This window comes from Sorex fumeus, unplaced genomic scaffold (assembly GCF_029834395.1).
Source record: "Sorex fumeus unplaced genomic scaffold, SorFum_2.1 ptg000072l, whole genome shotgun sequence".
NCBI classification, from domain to species: Eukaryota; Metazoa; Chordata; class Mammalia; order Eulipotyphla; family Soricidae; genus Sorex; species Sorex fumeus.
Window position 1 is genome coordinate 43,627,501 of NW_026606129.1, and position 23,315 is coordinate 43,650,815.

A 23,315-nucleotide genomic window follows, 5' to 3' on the forward strand; every position below is an offset into this window, starting at 1 on the left:
TTGAAGAATACAAAAACACTAATTCAAAAAGCGAATTCCTGGGCCATGAAATGTATGCATTTTTACCAGAAGAAAAGGTCAAAACTAGATTGCAAGCAAGAGTTCTGGGCTTGAGACCCCGTATCATGTGGTACCCTGAGAACTGTCAGGACAGTCTCCTAAGCACTGAACTGAGAGTAGCCCTGGAGCATTAGCGGGTGTGTCCCCTAAACATATATATGTGTATAAATATATACATATACACATACTTCTATCTTCAAAGCAGCTCCATTCATAATAGCCAAGAAGTACAAACAAACTCATACATGTTGATGGACAAATGGATAAAGAGGGGATAACTGGTCAGTGGAATATGACTCAGATTCAGGAATAAAAAAATAAAAGATGAGGGCTGGAACAATAGCACAGTAGGTACAGCATTTGCCTTGCACGCAGCCAACCTGGGTTCAATTCCCAGCATCCCATATGATCCCCCAAGCACCACCAGGAGTAATTCCTGAGTGCATGAGCCAGAAGTAACCCCTGTGCACCGGCGGATGTGACCCAAAAAGGAAAAAAAAAAGAAAAGAAATGATGAAAATATGCATTGGCTACATGGTGGCCCTTAAGGGGATTATTCTTGGGGGAATTATGCTAAGGTAAAAAAGTCACAAAGAGTATTGGTGAATATAAAGAAACAAAGTAGGCAAATGAAAGAAAGTCCTTTGACTCTGACAGGGCAATGGTGGGTACCCGATGGGATGTGAGTAAGAGGTAGAGAAGCTGATTGATGATTCTGGGTAATAACTAGACCTTTGTTGATGGATATAATGTGAGTCTGAAGTTGTACTCCTAAATTTTATACACCAATTGTCACCTAGTCCATTTGCTACAATGGGTACATGTTAAATGCAATTTTCTGCTGTAAAATCTTTAAGGCTAGAGTCTGATGCTTTGGTGTCATTCTGGGGAAGGTGGCTACTTTTGCACTTGCAACTTAAGAAAATCTTCACTGTGCTGGGGAAATGACCAAAGTAATCAAGTTGCCTACACTTGGTGTTTCACTGTTTGCATTTACAGGTGGGTCAGTGTACATTCAGAGGGAGTCTAAACAGTCAATCAGGGATCTGTATTTAGAAGTTTTGCTGATAAGCATGCCTTAGTGTATTCTGGTTTCTCAACCCATCCTTGGCAGGATGCCCAACTAGACTAGCCTCTGCTCAGCCACAGCAAATGCAGACAACAGTTGATGCTAGATTCTTCCTTTCAGGTGGAACATTGTGGAGACCCGTGGTATAAAGAATAGGAAAACTACAACTTCTCAGAGTACTGCTAACTGAAGCATGAAAGTTCCTGAGTCTGACAACACTAAATTATGAATTTTTTGAGGAAATATTAAGTAGAGAGAATTTGTGATTATATTAGGGGCTGACTGTTAATAAAGCAAAGATAAGTTAGGAACATTCAAATCAGAAACAATTTATAAAAATAGGCTCTTGCAGGATCTTGCCAATTCTCTCAAACATTTGTTTTTCCCAAATTGCTTTTGTTCTGACAAAATACATACATCATAAAATTTACCATCTTAACCATTTCAGGTATACAATCTCTCTTCCTTAGAGTAAATATGATATATTCTTCATGATGGTTTAAAGAATGTTATATATTTGGGCAGGGTGAGTAAACAGGATATAAAAGGTCAGTTATAAGGTGAAACTGTAAACATTTGTTATTGAACATAATGTAGTGTTATAGATGTTGGTTTATAAGGCTACATACCCGAAATATGCAAAATGTTAAAAGTTAGTGTTACTTTAACGGGGGGGGGGGGGCAAGAAAAGTGAAGTGGAGAAGGGAAAGCCTCTTTAACAACTTTAACAAATTGTGCTCGCAAAACTGGATGGCTACACGCAAAAAAGTGGGCTCAGATCTCTGCCTAATGCCATGTACAAAAATAAGATCAAAATGGATTAAAGACCTCAACATCAGACCGGAGTCCATAAAGTTCACTGAAGACAAAATTGGCAAAACCCTCCATGATATTGAAGCTAATGGTATCTTCAAAGATGCCACACCACTGGCCAAGCAAGTGAAAACAGAGATAGACAAATGGGACTATCTTAAACTAAGAAACTTCTGCACCTCAAAAGAAACAGTGACCAAAATACAAAGACAGTCTACAGAATGGGAAAGGATATTCACCGAATACACATTTGACAAGGGGTTGATGTTAAGGATATACAAGATACTGGTTGAACTCCACAAGAAGAAAACATCCAACCCCATCAAAAAATGGGGCGATAATGAACAGAAACTTTCTCAAAGACGAAATCTGAATGACTAAAAGGCACATGAGAAAATGCTCTACATCATTTATCATCAGGGAGATGCAGATCAAAACAGCAATGAGATATCACACACCACAGAGACTGGCCCACATCCAAAAGAACAAAAGCAACCAGTGTTGGCGCAGATGTGGCGAGAGAGGGACCCTCCTTCACTGGTGGTGGTTATGCCGACTGGTTAAGCCCTTTTGGAAAACAGTATGGACGATTCTCCAAAAATTAGAAATTGAGTTCCCATTTCACCCAGCAATACCACTCCTGGGAATATATCCCAGAGAGGCAAAAAAGTATAGTCGAAGTGACATCTGCACTTGTTTGTTCATTGCAGCACTCTTTACAATAGCCAGAAACTGGAAGAAACCTGAATGCCCAAGAACAGATGACTGGTTAAAGAAACTTTGGTACATCTACAAAATGGAGTACTATGTAGCTGTTAGAAAAGATGAAGTCATGAAATTTACATCTAAGTGGTACTACATGGAAAGTATCATGCTAAGTGAAATGAGTCAGAAAGAGAGGGACAGACAGAGAAAGATTGCAATTATCTGGGGAACATAAAGTAACAAAATGGACTAACACCCAAGAATAGTCGAGATAAGTACCAGGAGGCTCACTCCATGGCTTGGAGACCAGACGCACATGCTAGGGGAAAAGGCAGCTCAGATAGAAAAGGGAGCACCAAATAAAGGGTGTTGGGAGGATCCTCCCAGGATGGGAGAACCATGCTAAAAGTAGACTATAGACTGAACATGATTGCCACACAATGCCTCCATTGCAAATCACAGTACCCAAAAGGAGAGAAACAAAAGGGAATGCCCTGCCATAGAGGCAGGGTGGGTTGGGGGGGATGGGGGTGGGAGGGATACTGGGACCCGTGGTGGTGGAAAATGGGCACTGGTGGAGGGATGGGTACTTGATCATTGTACAACTGAAACCCAAGCATAAAAATGTGTAAGTCTATAACTGTACCTCATGGTGTTTCACTAATAAAAAAAATTAGTGTTACTTTAATTAAAAAAAAAACATATTTGGGTTAAAATCCTTGCCTTACCACCTACTCATTTTGATCTGTGTCTCAGTTTACTCTATTAGAAAAAATGGGCTACCAATTACTATTTCCCTTCATTGATTTGCTCTAATACCCACACTCAAGGACTCAGTCAATAGTAAGTACTTGATGAATATTGGTTCCTTACCACTATTAAGAGGTTGATTAAAACAGTGACTTTGAAGAGTATCTGTTCTTAGAGACATTTCTAAACAGCTGGCGAAACAAGGCTGTCCTTGGAATCAGCACTTAGCTGTGGAGATCATCTGAGCACCGAGGCAGTAAACACAGGGTTAGAGCACTGCGCTGGCACACTTCTCCTAGAAAGTTTCTGCATGGCGGCAAAACTATCTCTGCGTCATTCACTGAGGGCTCTGCCTGGCCATGCTCCAGCCTTTGTAGTGGAAATGGAGTGCACTTCTGTTCCGTGGACTCTCCTCTGGCCCGAGACTGCCTCAGGGCCACTCAGGAGGTTGATCCAAGAGGCTTGAGTTCTAACTGGCCACACAATTAAGCCTAACAAGGCACAAGGAGTTCCTAGTGGGGATGGGGAGTGGTAGGGGTGAGGGTGGGGAAGGGGAGGGAGGTGGGGTGGAGGACGGGGACTGGTTTGCAAAGAGTGATACCCACAGTAATTGGCAACAGGCCTCTGGTTCCCAAGGGCTAAGGATTATGTACTGGCAGCAGGGAGGGTCAAGGAAAGGTCAAGACCTTGAGGGAGGCCAGATGGATCACCTAACTCCATGAATAAGTAATAAGCAGCTCCACACAGGACTCAGCTCTGTCCTGGGTGAGATGCAGCGAGGCCGGTCCCTGGTCTGGGGAAGTGGCCAGCAGAGGCCCCCTCTGTGCCGGGAGACTGGAGCTGGCCTCAGTTTGCTCCCCAATGTCCGACTGTGGCTGAAGCAAAGAGACTTCAGAGCTCTGGATTCTTGCACGGGCGAGTGATTAAAACCCAGGCCAGCTGAGCCCTTTGCTATATTAGGGCCTCACTGCCACCAACGATATTCCTTTTCAGATAGCATGTGGGCTGGCGGCTGCCATCTCACAGGGACCTACTGCATTTCACAGCACATACACGGCAGACTTTCATGCCCAGATTTGTTGCAAGAAAGTGTGGTGCAACCATCGTGTGAAACTTGCTTTTCCCCCCAAATCATGCCAGTATAACTTAAAAAAGGAATGCAATGATGGTGTAGTGAAATCAGATATGCCTTGGTTCTGCGTAATTATGAAGATGCTTTCATTTACAAAGCAATTGTGTGTGTAGATAGGTATTTTTTTTTTGTTTGTTTGTTTGTTTTTGCTAGATGGCTTTCTCTACTCCACAACAAACTTTGTAGTTGGCTATACGAGATCCTTGGCATGGCTACCCCTGAGCCTTCTGTAAACCAGTAAAGAGCACTCAACTTGGAAATAGTAAGTGACTTGTCTAAGGAACCACAACAGGTAAGAGACAGAATAAAGTTCTGGACCTATTTCTAAGTCTCTCTTCTTAAGTCTAGACACTAGTGATCCTCTATAAGGGGTCAGCAGCCTGGCCCCAACTCCATTTTCTGCTTTTGGGCCCTGCAATGGTTGATCAGGAGCTCAGCATGGGGGGGTCTCCAAAAGACCCTAAGATGTGTGCAGGGCCCGTATGGCTACATCACTGATCCTTCAGTGTCTAGATAAGATCACATTAAGCAGTAAGAAAACCTATACTTCGTGCTAGTCTGTTTCAGAGGTTTATTGAATGCTTCTTCTCTTACTGCTATTTTATTTCTAGGGATGTTCACACGCTCTCCTCTTGGGGCTATGGTTTTGGTTGAGTGGGGCTAGTGTATTCTTTCATGGATAAGGCCCTACACGCCAAGCCAGCATCCCCAAATGAAAAAGCTTTCCCTCCTGTGAACTCTGTGACTAGAGATCCTAGCCTTCAGGACAGGAACCATCCACAGTTGTGACAATCTTAAATGCTAATACCTATTAAGATTTGTTTTGTGGGGGGAGGGCCACACTTAGTGCTGCTCAGTGGACCATAGGTGGTGGCAGGGATCAAACCAGAGTTGGGTGTATGCAAAAGGTAAGTGCCTTAAAACGTGTACTATCTCTCCAGTCCTAATGCCTTAAAAACAAAAACAAACAAACAAAAAAGAGAAGAAATGGATATTTTCCAAAGCAAATATTAGCAGACTTCTAGAAATAAATGAACCAACAGAAATTGAAGTTCTAGTCCTCTATTCAGCAAACATAACTGAAAGAATACTGATCTGGCTGTAGCACTATTGTCCTGTTGTTCATCGATTTGCTTGAGTGGGCAACAGTAATGTCTCCATTGTGAGGTCTGTTGTTACCGTTTTTGGCATATTGAATACGCCACAGGGAGCTTGCCAGGCTCTGCCATTCGGGAGGGATACTCTCTGTAGCTTGCCAGGCTCTCCGTGAGGGACGGAGGAGTTGAACCCAGGTCAACTGTGTGCAAGGCAAATGCCCTACCCACTCTGCTATCGTTCCATCTGGCTAGAGAGACTAAATCCTTGAAAGAGAATTCTCTTGAACTCAAATTTTTGTTCAGCTGTGGTATGCACTGAAGTTTCCAGAGCAAACTGAGACACTTCTCAAAGGATATGCTACAGGCTACATGGGGTAGTGTAGGGTCTAAATCAGCAGGTGCCAAGTGGGAGTCAGATTCTGCATTTCCAGTGAGCTCCCAAGGCATGAAAATGCTCAGATCTACATGACAGCACCCTGGGGCCCTTGAGAACAGCTGGGGAGGCCCCTATAAAAATAATTAATAAAAATAAGTTAAAGATGAGAGAAGGAGGAATGGTCTTTTACTATAATATTGGAAATATGGTAACTGCATAGAAAATGTGTACTTCGAAAAGCAGTATTTTATTTAGGGATTAAAAAATAAAACATTTATATTTATTTAATCTAAAGAAAAATGTGACAAAAATTTTATTCAATAGTTTAAAATAAGTGAGCTAGAGAAATTGTACAAGGATTGAGCCGCTTATCTTGTGTTATGCCAACCATGATTCAAATCTGTGGCATCACATACAGTCCTCGGAATATTGCCAAGGGTTACTCCTGAGCACAAAGCCAGTAGTAAGCCCTGAGCACACAACAATCCACTCCACGCACCCAAAGTCTGCACATAAAATGCCCAATATACTTATCTTTGGAAAGTATAGCTGAATATACATATGTACACATCTCACTTATTATACAACACAACATCCACAAAACAATCTGCATATATGTATTCTATCTATATATATACTTATGCATATATACAAAATGCAAACTGCCCTCCTGTGGCCCACATATCATATTTGTTGCTTTTCTCTACGTCAAGAGAGTATTTAGTCAGAGTGGCACACTAGAACTGCGGGGCTAATAAAAACTCCCCGGAAGGACTGCAGAATTTCTGGATCTTTCTCCCATAATTATTTGTTTTGGGGGAATATTTTTCTCCAAATTTTATTTTATTAAAGCTTTATGCATTACAAAGTCATTCATAGTTGGGTTTTGGATATACAGTATTCCATCGCCAATCCTGTCACCAGTTTGAACTTCCTTCCACCCGTTCCCAGGTTCCCTCTGCTACCCCCCCCCCCCCCCACACACACACACACACACACAACCAGTCCCAACCTGCCATCTTGACAGGCAACTTTTAAACCTGGTTATTGAAATTTGGGTCTCTGGGAATGCCGACTGGTTCAGCCCTTTTGAAAAACGGTATGGACGATTCTCAAAAAATTAGAAATTGAGCTCCCATTTGACCTAGCAATACCACTCCTGGGAATATATCCCAGAGAGGAAAATAAGTATAGTCTAAATGACATCTGCACTTGTATGTTCATTGCTGCACTCTTCACAATAGCCAAAATCTGGAAAACACTGAGTGCCCGAGAACAGATGACTGGTTAAAGAAACTTTGGTACATCTACACAATGGAATACTATGCAGCAGTTACAAAGAATGAAGTCATGAAATTCAAAAACAAGTGGTTCTACAAGGAAAGTATCATGCTATGTGAAATGAGGCAGAAAGAGAGGGACAGACAGAAAGACTGCACTCATCTAGGGAATATAAAGTAACTGAATGGGAGGAGCTGGAGTGATAGGACAGCAGTTAGGGTGTTTGCCTTGCACGCGGCTGACCTGGGTTCGATTCCCAGCATTCCAATTGGTCCGCTGAGCACCACCAGGGGTAATTCCTGAATGCATGAGTCAGGAGTAACCCCTGTGCATCGCTGGGTGTGACCCAAAAAACAAACAAACAAAAAGTACCAGAATGGGAGCCGAACACCCAAGAATAGTTGAGATAAGTAACAGGAGGTCTGCTCCACATCTTGGAAGCCAGCAGTACATGCTGGGGAAAAAACTCAGCTCAGATAGAGAAGGGAACACCAAGTAAAGGGTGTCTGGAGGACTCTCTTGGGATGCGAGACGAGCGCTGAAAGTCGACTATAGACCGAACACGATTGTCACTCAATACCTCTGTTGCAAACCACAACACCCTAAAGGAAAGGGAGAGCTAAAGGGAATGTCATAGAGGTGGGGTGGGGGGTGGGGCTACTGGGTTCATTGGTGGTTCACTGGGGGGTGGGGCTACTGGGTTCATTGGTGGTGGAGAATGGGCACTGGTGGAGGGATGGGCACTTGGTCATTGTATAACTAAAACCCAAACACAAAAATATATAAGTCTACAACTCTACCTCATGGTGTTTCACTAATTAAAAAAAAAATGGGGTCTCAAGACTTCAATGTTAAGTCTGTGGTTTGAATATTTAGCTCTAACATTCCTTTACACCACTCATGTATCTGAGTCCCTTTGACCCCTTCTCTTGTAGCCTCTCATCTATCTCTTCTCCCTTTCCTCTTCACTCTATTTCTTCCCCTCTTCTCTATAAACTCTTGGGCTAAGAGTGGTGTAGGCTAAAGGGTGAAAGATTTCTATGATCTGAAGAGAAACCAGGGTAGTTCCCAACAATTCTTAACACTTCTCTTACATTACATTCAGAGAAAAATTCTGAAATGTGTTTTTTTTTTATCAATAATTCATCAGACTTTTGTCAGCACTTATTCTGTTATTCCATCCCTCTATGGGAATTTAACATTTGAAAGCCATGCTTTGTCTTACAGCTGTAATCAATTTTCAAGTCTTCGAGAGGATACGAATTAGAATTGTGTGGTTTCTCTTTTGGGGGGTGGGGCATACCTGACGGGGCTCTTTGTTTTTGAGCCACACCTAGAGAAGCTACTGTACCCAGGAATTATTTCTTGTGGGGCTGGGGGAGCGTGGCAAGTGGGGTTCCAGCAATCGAATCCAGGTAGGCCTGGTGGAAGGCAAATATCTTACCTGCTACACTACACTCTCCTTCTGGTCCCTAGAATCGTCCTTCCTATCGTCCTTCCTATCGTCCTTCCTTCCTTCCTTCCTTCCTTCCTTCCTTCCTTCCTTCCTTCCTCCCTCCCTCCCTCCCTCCCTCCTTCCTTCCTTCCTTCCTTCCTTCCTTCCTTCCTCCCTCCCTCCCTCCCTCCCTTTTTCCTTTCTCTCTTTCTGCTTTTTGGGCCATACCTGGAGATGCTTAAGGGTTACTCCTGGTTCTGCATTCAGAAATTACTCCTGGCCGTGTCCTAGGGAACCTTTTGGGGTACTGGGGATCGAACCCGGGTTGGCCTCGTGCAAGGCAAACATCCTACCCACTGTACTATCACTCTGTCCTCTCCTCCCCGCCAACCCAAACTGGTTTTAAGTCTTACTGCTGCCCTCTGGTTCTGTAGTCATTGATTTTTCTAGTTCACTGATGGTCAATCTTACCTGCTTTTCTTTTCAACAAAATTTCTTTGTTGGTATTCATGAATGAAGGCCTTATATGAGGAAATCTGGGGAGACTGATGAGCTACCTCAGGGATTTTAATATATCACTTGATTTCCTTGGGGTCTCTCCTCCATAGTGAATGCTGCAAAGATCTGGGGGGAAACCTTCCCTTGACTTTATTATTTGAAAAATGAATAGAAACAGATAAAAACATATATTCTGAAGAGGTGAAGCTGGCTGGAGCGATAGCACAGCGGTAGGGCGTTTGCCTTGCACATAGCCAACATGGCCGACTCGAGTTCGATTCCTCTACCCCTCTCAAAGAGCCCAGCAAGCTACCGAGAGTATCTTGCCCACACAGCAGAGCCTGGCAAGCTACCCCGTGATGTATTTGATATGCCAAACACAGTAACAACAAAGTCTCCAATGGAGATGTTACTGGGCCCGCTTGAGCAAATCGATGAACAATGGGAGGACAGTGACAGGACAGTGATTCTGAAGAGGAACAGGGATGAAAGTTTGAGTATCCTCTTTGGCGAGTCCAAGAGGCCAGAGCAACTCAACTAGGAATCTGGTTACTTTTTTTTCCTGTTTGTGTTTTGGGCCATACCCAGTGATGCCCGGGGCTTACTCCCGGTGCTGAGCTTACGTGGGTTTCTGGTGAGCTCAGGTGACCATATCTGATGCTGCAGACTGAACCTGGGTCAGCTGCATACAAGGCAGGCACCCTGCTGCTGTTCCCATCACTCCAGCCCATGGCTAATCTTGTGCTCAACATGGGGATCTGGGAGAGGAGAACTTAGAGTGAACAGCTCTGCCCTTCCTCTGAGAGCCTGCTGTTCTAAGGTCAGAGATCCTTCCAGAATTTCACTGGATGTCAGGCTCTTTGTCAATGAATCCTCACTGACAAAGGTGGTCTCCTAAATGTTGAACACTTATTTTTCTTGTAAATTGGTACCATCTTCCAGCAATTTCTCCTATTAGACAACTGTTATTGGTACCCTTTGTCTTTGAGATTTTTCTTGTTTCTTGATGGAGACCTTAACACCATATATTTTCCTCTCAGTACCACCTTTGCTGCACCCCCAAAACTTTGATATATTAAAAGGTAAAGGTAAAGGCCCTCCCGTTGATCGTCGATTTGCTCGAGCGGGCCCAGTAACGTCTCCATTGGAGACTTTGTTGTTACTGTGTCTGGCATATCGAATACTCTCGGCAGCTTGCCCGGCTCTCCGAGAGGGGCGGAGGAATCGAACTCGGGTCGGCCATTTTGGCCGCTTGTAAGGCGAACGCCCTACCCGCTGTGCTATCGCTCCAGCCTTGATATATTAAGATTTTATTTGTCTTGGGTTTTAAAATGTATCCCTTAATATCCTCACTGATGCAATGGTTATTGATAGCCCTGTTTTTATCTCCCTTTTGAGGTTATTTTCATTTTTCCCTTTTCTTTTCTTGGTTTGGTTTCTAGTTTTTTTTTTTATAGCTCTGGGCTTCATGGTTAAAAGATATACTTGGTGTGAATATTAATCTTCATAAGTTTGCTGACCATTTTATACTGTATTTGTTTCATTTCAGTGGGCTTGAGGGAACTAAGAAAAAAACCAAACTTTTCACCATCATGATTTTAAATTTCACATTTTTAAAAATATATATTAATATATGGGGCTGGAGTGATAGGACAGCAGTTAGGGCATTTGCCTCGCACGTGGCCAATCCGGGTTCAATTCCTCCATCCCTCTTGGCGAGCCCGACAAGCTACCGAGAGTAACCTGCCCGCATGGCAGAGCCTGATAAGCTCCCTGTGGTGTATTCGATATGCCAAAAACAGTAACAAGTTTCACAATGGAGATGATACTGGTGCCCGCTTGAGCAAATTGATGAACAATGGGAAGATACTGCTACAGAGCATTAACATATGTATATTGTATTGTGCATTTTTATCTACATTTGTATCTTAGCAATAAAGAAAGCAAAGATAATTGTAGTAATATATGAATTTTAAGTTTAAGAATGAAGGCTTTTTCTCATATATTCATTCCCCAAAATATCTGCCTTGACCATTTATTCTTTGAGGGGGCACTATTATTTTTCATTAAAAAATCCATAAATAATAAAATGTACTATTTTATTTATTTACTATTTTATTTTATTTTCTGACTTTTTGGGTTACACCCGGCAATGCTCAGGGGGTACTCCTAGCTTTGCACTCAAGAATTACTCCTGACAGTGATCGGGGGATCATATGGATGGCCAGAGATCAAACCCAGGTCAGTGGCGTGCTAGACAAATACTCTACCCACTATACTATCACTCCGGCCCCTGAAATATACCATTTTAAAATGCAGTAAGTGAAATGTACCATTTTAAAATACATTCACAGAGTTGTGCAGCTATAACCACAGCACACCAACCTCATCTGTTCCCCTATTTGAAACAATTCTTACTCATTAGCAGTCTTTCTCCACCTCCTCTTTCTCTGGCCCATGAAAACCACTAATGTTTCTGGTGACACTTTTGTCTATTCTGATATTTCATAGAAATGGAATCATACTACTTCCTGCGCCTGACTTCTTTCACTTAGCACCATGCTTTCAAGGTTCCTCTATGATGAAGCACATATCAAGCTTTCATTCCTTTTTATGGCTGAATAATATAGATAATACCACATTTTTTTCATCCATTCATCAATTGATGGACATTGAATGGCTTCAACTTTAAAAGCAATGCTTCAATGCTCTTCCATTCTAAATTGCATGTTCCCTTTATAATTTAAAAAAATACTCCTTTAAAAATTGCAAAAACAGTTGATAAGTGAAACTTTTCATAATGTAGACTGGCTTGACTCCTAATACTCTAAAATATAAGGTTTTATGATACTCTTCAAACTTGTCTAATATTTGCAAAACCTAGATAGAATAAATTAATTCAAAATGAGCTGACATCCTTGCAATGACTGGCGGTCAACTAATTAATTCAATCTTTTCAACATGGCTTACAATTTCTATGGTATTTACAATCATTATTTCAGAAGACTGGGCCTTGCTTTTAAGAATATCATCTTAGAATATATTTCATTTTGTCACATGCAACATTCAGAAAACAATACTGGAGCACTGAATTAAAACCTGCCTAGACCGTGAAAAAAGAAAAAAAAATCTATTTTGCCGCCCACTCATAGAGTGCAACCTTTCGAAAGGGATTATTTCCATTACATTTTCATCAGGGACTGGCAAAGAAAAGTGTATCATGTTATTACAGAGCCTGGAAATGTAATGACTTCCAGGTTGCTAAGCAACGGTGCAATGTTAAAGGCCCCAGTATCTGTGATCTCTAGAGACACTCTTAAATTTCATTAAAAACCTGCTCATAACCATTACACAAAAGGCCCATGTAGAGTTTATAAACAGCCTTCATTTCTTGACATAATAATGAAGGAATAAAAAAAGTGGCATCAAAACTTTTATATGACATGCAAAACCAAATATTTTTGAGACTCAATTAATGAAATTTATAATGTTTCTCAGGGTGTATCACAGAAAGCAAGCAAGTGCTATCAGTGTGTAGTAAATAATAGTATTTAGTATCCTGAAAAAAAAGTAATACTGTGTAGGGTTTTGAGGCTTTTTTTGAAGAAAGGATGAATGTGTTCTGGGTATAAGTTGGGAAGGGAAGCAAAGATAACTTGAAATGAGAACCCCAATCATTATTTGCTTCAAGGAGGTCATGATAGTAGCAGCTTTCAACTGAAAGAGGAAAGCAAGATATCACAGGAAATAATTTGCAGGAACACCTTTTTAGCAATGGCATGGAAAAAAAGCAAATCTCTGAGACAGAGTACAGATCTCAATCGCAACCCCATGCACTGGATTGGGACACTGACTGGAAGCTTATAAGACCAGTTCCCTCCATGGGTCACCTAAACTTGCCTTATCCATCTCCTAAATGTTCCAAGAAACAAAACCATACAGAGTTCATGGGGTTAGCTCAGCCTCATTCATCATTCCTACAATTCAGAATACCAAAAAAAACCTCAAAGTATATGTCTTTTACATTAAAGAGTAGGGCTATTTCTGTGATGCATGATGACTTTTTAATCACTTAAAACTTTTCCATTTGTTAAATTGATTTGTCATTTATTTGAAATATTAATCCAGGGACTGGAGTTATAGCACAACAGGTAGGGCGTTTGCCTTGCACGCGGCCGACCCAGGTTTGATTCCCAGCATCCCCATATGGTCCCCTGAGCACCGCCAGGAGTAATTCCTGAGTGCAGAGCCAGGAGTAATCCCTGTGCATTGCTGGGTGTGACTCAAAAAGAAAAAAAATCAATCTAATTTCAGGGGTATAGCTTAACATTGCTTTAAATGTGCAGGATTCACTGAATCCACCACCAACAATCAAGTGCCATCTCAAACCTAAAAAGCCCAGCCCCGCCTTCTACCCCCCAAAAAAGCCCAGAAAAATCCCTCTGTCCATTCCTCCAACCCAATCCTCTTTCTGTTTGGTAGCCATCATAGTTTCATAGAGTACAGGGGTTAGTGGTAGTGTTTTTCACAAGTCTTGATTTTAGAGGCAAATTTTAAAACAACCACTAAGTCTGCATATGAGATCATCAGATTTGTTAACCAAAAGGTTACAGAGTGGCAGAGGGTTCTTATTTACTCAGTGTTTATTTTCAGTGACCAAGTCCCCAGGAACTTTGTCTAGGGAAGCACATGGAATGGGGCATGAATAAGCTCATTGACAAATTGCTGAATGGTTACTTCTTAGAAACTGATGCAAAGAAGTGACTATCCAGGCCTACGTAATACTGAGGGTGGGGTAGTAGAGGGTGCTGGGCCAGATAGTACAGTTGGGAAAATGCTTGCTTTGGATGTATTCAACCCAAGTTTGATCTGCGGCACTGCATATGGTTCCTGGCATTGCTAGAAGTGATCTCTGAGCACAGATCCAAGGGTAAATCCTAAGCACCTCTGGTTGAGACCGACCCCCACCCCTGTAAATTAAAAATTTTTTAAATTAAAGGGCACTTTTGTATTATAGGAAATCAATTGCAAAATGAAAATTCAAATCTTGCAAAAGATGTAGGATTTCACAGAGCCACTGTGAGTGTGAGTGATGATGGAAGAGTCACAACAAAGTTTTTGATGAGCCAAGATAGAATTACAACAAGAAAGAACACAAAAATCTTACCAAGTGTGAAGTCACAACAGGCACTTGGACAGGGAATACCAGTTTTATTTTTTTTAATAGCTTCTTATTTGCTATGTAAAATAAGCAAGGGAGACCAGAAATAGCTTGGCTAGAGAGATGACTCTTTATGAGAGTGCTGTGGGCTAACTACAAATGATCTGATGGTATCATCATGAAATTCTGATAGACATCAACCAAGTCTAAACACACATGAAGAGCCCCAGGTGATAAGGTGACAGGATCGAGCAACAGGTGAACTTGGCCAGTTCCAGGGAACTACACACTCAGACCAGCACTGACCCTGGGAACACAGTCACTCTTTAGGGCTCACCTCTCTTTGGGCTAAAGCCACAAGGGTCTTCCCCCTCACCCTCTTTTCTACCTCAACCTATGGAACCCATATCATCATGTCCTTTCTCTTTGGCTTATATGGGACAAATTCCAAGGCCCAGGTCCTCCAGGCCTCTTCTCCCCTGGATTCACGCCCCCCTCTCCCCCCACTGCCAAAGCGCTCCTAGGAACTCCTTCCCCGCCCTTCTGAACTGTGTCCACTGCGCTCTCAGGCCATTCTCAATGGCTTTCCAGGAAACAGTCTTTGCTTTTCTGCTCTCTTGGACCTTCCTCCTCCTAAGAAGCACTCTCCCGCAGTCATCTCTCACACCTGGGATATACTGGGCCTCTTAGTTTCCATGGCTTCTTTCCCATGCCTCCTCCATCATAGCCTAGGTTTGAATCTCATCTCACTAGGGAAAGTTTCCTCCTACCCTTTTCTGGGATAGTGATCTGTGGGTTCCCAGCTCTCTGCTCTTGTCTTCAACACCACCCCCCAGCATAGTCCCTGTTTACTTCAATGTCCCTAGAGAAGCCCTTCTGACACCAGCCTGTTCAGAGGCTTTCCCTCTTGAGACCTTGTCCTCTGCACTTCACCCCAAATTTGGTCTTGTCCATGTTCTGGGAGCCCACAATCAATATCCAGGCCCCCAGGTTTTGCTCACCACCTCCCACCACTTCAGGTCATATTCTCTCTTGCTCAAAATTCCAGATATGTAGATCCAACAGACAGCTGAAAAGTCCCAGGGATATCTGACAGGCATCTGGGATATGTCCAAAATTGAGGTTTTTTACATCTGCCCTCCTTCCAAAATATCTCCTGAGTTCTGGACTACACATTGGTCAGGTGTCTTTGATTTCTCTATCTCAGAGCCCATATTTGATCTGTCAGCAAATCCAATTGGTTCCATTTACATACGCATGGTATGGCCACTCCAGTCAGGACTCTGTTGGACACTGGTGGCCTCCTGACCTCTCTAACCCCCTCACCCACGTCACTGCTGTCCTTAGATAGCAGCTACGTCCTCTCAGCCTCTACCCACCAGCAGGCAAGGACTGCAGCCAGTCAGGAGGAAGGTCAGTCTTTCCATGAATGAATACAGCTTCCGCTTCTTCCCTCCACCAGGTCTCCTTCACATCTTACCTGCCCCCTCCTTGATCATGTAGCTCAGGGCAACTGGCTTAGATAAAGCTCTTGAGCCTGGGCAAGTGTAGGACTCCCATGTGGGTTTGCCCCAGGCTGCTCCTCCCTTTCCTTCGGGTCTTGACTGGGGCTGCTGTATTCAAAGAGGAGACTACCCTTCTATACTTCTTTCCTTCCTTCCTGTCTAAAACTGGACATCATTATCTAATAAACTCGCCTCATTTTCCCTGAGGAACTGCAGAGCAGAGGCCTGTTTCGCTCAGTGCTGAATCTCCAGCATTTGTGGCATGGACTCCTGAGGAGCAGGATCTTGTGACCCAATGCTGAGTGGGTCAGCCTGAGGAAAACTTTTTCTGCCTCATATTGTAAAGCAGGCAAGAGCAGCGTAAGAAAGTCTTTATTGTGTTGTTAAAGAACCAACAATTCCCTTCAACACATTTTAGTTGCGATTTTGGAGTCCCAACCAAACATTTTGTCATGATTTGCCATGATGGTTATCTGGCCTCTTGACGCAAATTGACATACTTGGCTCATTTTCCTGTACCACTGACTTGTGGTTTTTAAAGATCTACCTGAACATAACTCTATTGATCAATTTTAAAATATTAGTTGACAAGAAATAAAAAGAGGCCTTACTATACCTAGTCTAACAGCTTTAAACTACTCTTTTGGATATTTAAGAAATGTATTGAAATTCATTTTTTTTTCTTTTGGGGTCACACCTGGCAATGAAAAGGGATTACTTCTGGCTCCGCACTCAGGAATTACTCCTTGCGGTGCTCAGGGGACCAAATTCATTTTCATCTTCACTTATGTATGATGATTTATTATGATTTATTATAATTATTATCATTACTATTATTTTGGTTTGGGGGTCACACCTGGTGGTGTTCAGAGCTTATTCCTGTCTCTGTGTTCAAAGATCACTCTTGGTGGGGCTCAGGAGACCAGACATGGTGACACTTGTTACTGTGTTTGGCATCTCGAATACATCATGGGTAGTTTGTCAGGCTTTGCCATGCAGGAGAAATACTCTCGGTAGCTTGCTGGGCTCTCCGAGAGGGGCAAAGGAATCAAACCCGGCTCGCCCAGGCTGGCAGCATGCAAGGCAAACGCCCTACTGTTGTGCTATGGCTCCAGGATCAAACCCAGGTCAGCTGTGCATAACGCAGGTGCCTTTCCTTTGTATTGTCTCTCTAGTACTTAGAAACCAAAAACTAAAAACTAACTGATTCTATATTATATATAGCATGACTGACTTCCAAGCAAAGAAATGAAGGGTGGTAAAATAGCAACAATTCTAATATACTGACCTCATTATGCTTCTACTCATCATGCTATTATTTCAAATTTTCTGTACTTTTGAGATTTTCCATAATTAAAAGTAAAAGTAATAAAATGGCAATGAAAACTAGACAGAGGAAGGTGTCATTAGGAGCAAGAGAGAATAAATTTTACCTGATAGGTTTGAAGCAGATTTTGTTGTTGTTATTATTATGTGTTTTTGTTCGGTTTTTGCAGGCAATGCTCAGGCTTACTCCTGTCTCTGGGCTCAGTAAACACTCCAAGAGGTGTGCAGGGGGCCATATGCTGTGATGGGGGTTGAACTTTGGTTGGCCATGTGCAAAGTAAGCACATTAACCCCTGTACTATCTCGCTCAGGCCCTGGGTTTTTTTGGAGAGGGACTGGGCCAGAGGAGGGGTTGGGCCAAACACAGCTGTGTTTGGGACTTACTCCTGGCTCTGTGCTCAGATATCATTCCTGGCAATGTTCATGGAACCATATGCATATGGGAGATTGAACCTGGGTCTGTACATACAAGACAAATACCTTAATCCTTGACTATGTATCCAGGCCTCAGAGCAGACTTCAGGATTCTTCCTTCATTACCTGTACACCCTCAGGAAGCTAAAGGCATGAACTCATGCTTTCTCTGGCTGCCAAGATGGGCCTTGCTGCTTTCCTGACAGCAACCCAAAAGTCCCACTCTTCAGAGTATCTATCAAAGACCCTATTTTAACAGCCATCTGCTTCTTAATTCTTTCTCAAAGTCTCAGGACTATTTCAAGCCTAGGCAAGGTATTTATTCTCTTTGCTGGAAAATTTTGAATAAATCATACAAAGACATGAGAATCCTACAAGAGAAATAGAGGAATGATAGAGAAAGTGTGTACTGTGTCCACTACTAGGTACATGGATTCAAATGAGGGTACATGAAATTCAACATGTCTCTGATTTCACATCAATCATCCTAGACCCCTCCCCTCAAGTTTTTCCCTTTATTTTTTAAAAAATAAATCAAGAACAGAGGAAAATTACCACAAGAAAATTAAGCTATGAGAGAGATAGTGGAACATAGTTTTTTGCTCTACCTTGAAGAATAGTTTGCATTATATCATATGCCATACCTAAAAAAGAATGGTTGCAAAATTCTCATTGGTCTCTTTAAAGCTTTGAAAATTCTAGTTTAAGAGACACCCTCTGCCACAGGTACTAACTCTGGTCTCAAGAAGGGAGAGATGAAAATAACTAGGAGACCTACACTAGAATTAGCAAGGATGGGCTAGGGAGATATTACAGGGTTAAGGTTTTTACCTTGCTTTAGACCAACTTGGATTCAATCCAGGCACCACATATGGTCCTTCAAGTAGTGCACACCATGACCCCTGAGCACAGAGGCAAAAGTAAGCCCTGAGTACCATCAAGTGTGTACCCCCTATTTCCCCCCAAAAGAAAATAGTGATGAGGTAGCAAGAGTTTCTAAAGACAGAGGGTGAGAGGTCTCCAAGAGATGGATATTTGTAATAATCTCTAACATGAATTGTCTCCAGAGAACCATCCCAAACCAACCCTTGCCACGCTGTGGCCTCAGAGAAGAACAAAAGTCAGTCATACTGGTACTTTCCAATTACTGTCCATGGTTGCATCTTGGCTACCATAAAGTTGTGGATAGTATACGATGAACCCAATGTGACCAAGTAAGCTTGTGGAGGATAATTTGCAATCGATGGTATTTCGAGAGTCCAAGTAGTCAGTTTTAATTAAAAGACAAAGAGCATCCCTAAACTGAGGATGCTGGGAAAACACCCTCGGGTATCAAGTCAGAAGGACAGGTGATCCTCTTGGCAGTTCAGAGGATTTCCATTGGTTTTAAAGCTTCAGCACAACATATAATTATAAAAAAATCCCAACTTCCTGCTAAAATACAATAGATAATTAAATTCTTAGACTTCCCCCAACATTCTGACTGTTTTGAATACAGAGCAGATAAGGACGAGCACTCTAGAGGGCAAAACACACTCCAACTCCATTAGCAAAAATTAAACATCCTATGTTGTGAATCTGCTAGTGAAAACTATTCCAAAAGGACAGTCTCAAGACTGGGGTTTTTAAGGGATGATTCAGGTATCCAGGGTCTTGTGTCATTCTCAGAGATTTCCCCAGGGCGTACTCCCTACCCGAGTCTGTAAATTTTGTATTTTGGGGTCACTCTCTGTGAAATCATTCAGCTCTCTCAGCTTTGGGGGGAATCAGGTTATGTCTCCATCAGGGTTCATGGCTAGGGCCCTCTTTTCCTAAGATGCCTCCAAACTCTTCGTCCCCAGAAGGGAGTGCACAGAAAATGAATGTTCTTTGGTGAGAGGGGAGGTCCCCAAGGAGCTTGTCTGGGGCCATAAAAATAGTACAGCAGGTAGGGGATTTGCCTTGCATGCAGCTGACCTGGGTTTGATCTCCAGCATCCCATATGGTCCCCTAAACACCACCAGGAATGATTCCTAAGTGTAGTCAGGAGAAAGCTCAAGGCATTGCCGGGCATGCCATGTTCCCCTTTACACTCTCCCCGCCAACCAAAAATACATCAAGGAGCTTTGTCTTTCTGTCTTTCTCTCAATTTTTCTTCAGCCAGAAGGTTTGCACTGGAGCGTGCCCTAACCCAGGGACTAATAGGTAAAAACTCCTAAGTCCTGCCTGCTTCTTTGTGAAATCTGATTTTTTTCAGCCCTAGGAGGTGAGCCTGAGATGCTGGTCTCTCTGCAGCTGTGGGAACTCTGCAGACATTCTGAGATCTCTCAGGTTCCTATCTTGCTCTTGACCAACCCAGTGTTACTCACATCTCAGAAACGTGGCAGGGATACTGTGGAGAGGACTGAAGCATGAGACTGTGGAAGAACTAGATGCCTTTTAAGGCTCCTCTCAATTGAACCTTTGTGTCTCTAAGGCACTAAAATAAATTTACGGTATAAGTAACCAAAGAGCAAAAAAATGAGCAACTGTGAATGACAAAAGCACAGCTTTTCTAGACGTATCTTACTCAGCATAGCACATACTTATTAAATATTGATATTTTCCATTTTTTGTCTTAATCTATCAGATCACCCTTACTGGTGCCTGCTTGAGCAAATCGATGAACAAGGGGAAGATAGTGACAGTGACAACGAATCTACCAGATGTACACAGTACCACATCTACACAGCATTCATATCATTATTCTTTTTAGTAGTTGTCCTCACATTAACTCACTTTTTAATTAATTATTATTATTGGTTTTGGGGCCATACCCAGCAGTGCTCAAGACTTACTCCTGGTTCTGCACTTACGGATCACTCCTGGAGATGTGCAGCGCCAGGAGTCAAACCTGGGTGGGTACATGCACTTACCCACTTACACTGTATTTTTTCTACCCTTTCACTATTTTATTTGATTATAAAATAAGTTTCTAAAGAAACATCTCTGCTGTAAAAGATGATCATCTGCCCATTCTGCCCTCTGCTAAAAAAGGGATATTCTGAAGGATACAAGATAAGTTCAAGACACAGCAGTACCAAACTGAGACTCTGACTTTAAATTATCAGAAGGTTCAGTGAAAGTCCTGGGATGAGGCTCAGCAGCAAAATGTGTCCCTTGCATGGGCAAGACTCCGTGTTTGATCTGGACACTGCACACAAACAGTCTTACTACATAATCTACTGTCAGCTATTGCTAGATTAACAGACCATCTCCAAGATCTATGATCCCCCAAAGTATTTACTCTATACTTTGGGAAAATTATCTAGATTATACCTGTCACTCAAGACATGGCCTCCCTTAAAATAGTCTTCTTGAGAGGTCAGAGAGTCCTGGCTAATCAAAAGCAGAATGCAGCCAGAAGGAGACCTCATTTCTTTATTCTCTTCTGGTTCTGTGATCCAAACTTGCCACAGAACTTTAGCAGGTTCTAAAGCTGGCTCTCATATTTCCTCTCACATATCAAAACCCAAAAGTCATCTGCAGTGTGACTGTCTGGAACATCCATAATTTCTACCTGCCGTAATATCCCCCAAGATAGTCTGATCTAGAGGTGGACACAGATTGTCAAGCAGTGCAAGGTGCAGATGAATAAACAGGACAGTCACTCCCACTTTAATGTTAACTGAAGCTCCTGTTAATCACGGAACTGCAAGCTGGAATATTCAATGTAAAAGAACATATCAGTCTTCAAAACAACTTTTAAATAACCAAAGCCACATACAGTACGAAAAACAAAAATACACAGGGATAAAAGAGAAAGTTTTTCCTTATGCAGAATATTGGGGTTAGAAATATTGTTAGAAAATCTCCATCTCATAACCATTACAAAACTTAAAATACAACTATACACTAAGGAAGTTATCAATACTCTCCAATAGATAAAAAAAAAACCCAAAACACTAAAACCAAGTATGTGTGTATTCAGAAAAACAGGCAGTGTGATGAATGTCAATAACAGATCACTGTGAAGGAGATGCAAGAGGGTCATTCTTTTATTGAAAGGGACCCCTCCCTGTCCATAGGCTCATTGAACGTTGAAGTGCCCCCCCACCTCACATACACACACATACCTAGTGTACTATGGACTCACCATTCTTTTCAGAATCCTCAATAGAAGCTTCTGCTCTTTCGGATCCACCTTGCAAGTAAGCACATCAGCAAAGTTCTCTGTATTTTCAGGAGACAGGCTGTCTGGGTTTTCCCCTCCATACAGCTGAACCAGTATAGACAGACACTTGGATGCAACTTCAAAAATCTCAGGATCCTCGTTAGGAAGCTGGAAATTAACAGACAGGACGATTAGGCGCCATCAAAGATGGGGGAGGTAGTGCCCGAGAAAGACAGTGAAATTTGGTGTAATGGTGGGAACATGAGTCTGGGAAGACAGTTTAGTGTGTGGGATATTTTCTCCCATGGATATTTTCAAAATGCATATAGTAACTCAAAGGAGTCTAATCACAGAAAAGCCAGGAGAGTTCTGTAGCCCTTTTTGAAATCTATAGCAAAGAATGACCAAATATGCTTTCCTACATATCGAATACACATACATGTAAAAATTTGTGAGGACTGGAAGAGTGATTTTTTCAGAGAATATTTTTACATTCCTTATTACTACTAACTTTCTCAGGAAAAATCCACTTCCTATATTAAGGGGTTTGATCTCACCTGCATCCAAATAATTTGGATTAAACAAAGCAAGTATTGTTTCACTTTGCATTAAGAGCTGTAAGATGATGATTATATCATAAAGATTTTAACCTATTTACTAATTGTTGGGCTGGAGCAATAGCACAGCAGGCAGGGCGTTTGCCTTGCACGCAGCCAACATGGCCGACCCAAGTTCGATTCCTCCGCCCCTCTCGGAGAGCCCGGCAAGCTACTGAGAGTATCTCATCTGCACAGCAAAGCCTGGCAAGCTACCTGTGACGTATTCGATATGCCAAACACAGTAACAAGTCTCACAATATTACTGGGCCGGCTCGAGCAAATTGATGAACAACAGGAGAACAGTGACCGTGACTAATTGTTTATTTGGGGGCCATACCCAGCAGTGCTCTGTGCTTTCTTCCAACTCTGCTCAGGGATCACACTTAGTGGGGTCCAGGGGACTATTCATGGTGCTGGAGATGATGATGGGTTGGCTGCATATAAAGGAGAGCACCTGAAATCTACACTATCTCTCTGGTCTCTAACCTGTTTGTTTTTAAAGTTTTCTCCATAATAGCTTTTTTTTCTTTTTCAAGATAATTCTCATGCCATATAATTCACTCTTACACTCAAAGGATACACTTTCAGCTGCTTTCAGGATATTCAGAGTTGTAAAAGCCTCTCCACAATCAATTTCAGAGTTTGTTCATCAACCCAGAAAGAGACCTTATGCCCTTTAGAGCAGTCACCTTGCTCTCTATTCTACTCTTCTCTCTTCTCTCAGCTCTTGCCTGCTTTGGGATCCTGCAGATACAAACTTGCTTGCTTTATCTTAGCCTTTCAGTTTCTTGGCTGTTACGGTTCCCCCAAAGTCTGCTAGTCTTTGATTTTCTATTTTATGAATTAATGTTAATGATCTTGGGCCATAGACCTGCATTTTTCTCTATACTCCTCTTTCTTTTATCAAGTGACTTTCCTCCCCAGTGTTCTGTCCTAAAACTCAGCAGTGGTTCTTCTTAGGC

The 23,315-nt window shown here is 42.3% G+C and overlaps 1 protein-coding gene across 1 annotated transcript in view; it reads right to left on the bottom strand.

Annotated features, from left to right (window-relative positions):
• The window catches only part of ULK4 (unc-51 like kinase 4), a 583,905-nt gene that overhangs the window by 105,098 nt on the left and 455,492 nt on the right, over nt 1-23,315 (bottom strand). Inside the window, exon 35 of the mRNA XM_056128948.1 lies at nt 21,737-21,922. Within this exon, the coding sequence (XP_055984923.1) occupies nt 21,737-21,922 (186 nt within the window). The remainder of the gene's footprint in view (nt 1-21,736; nt 21,923-23,315) is intronic.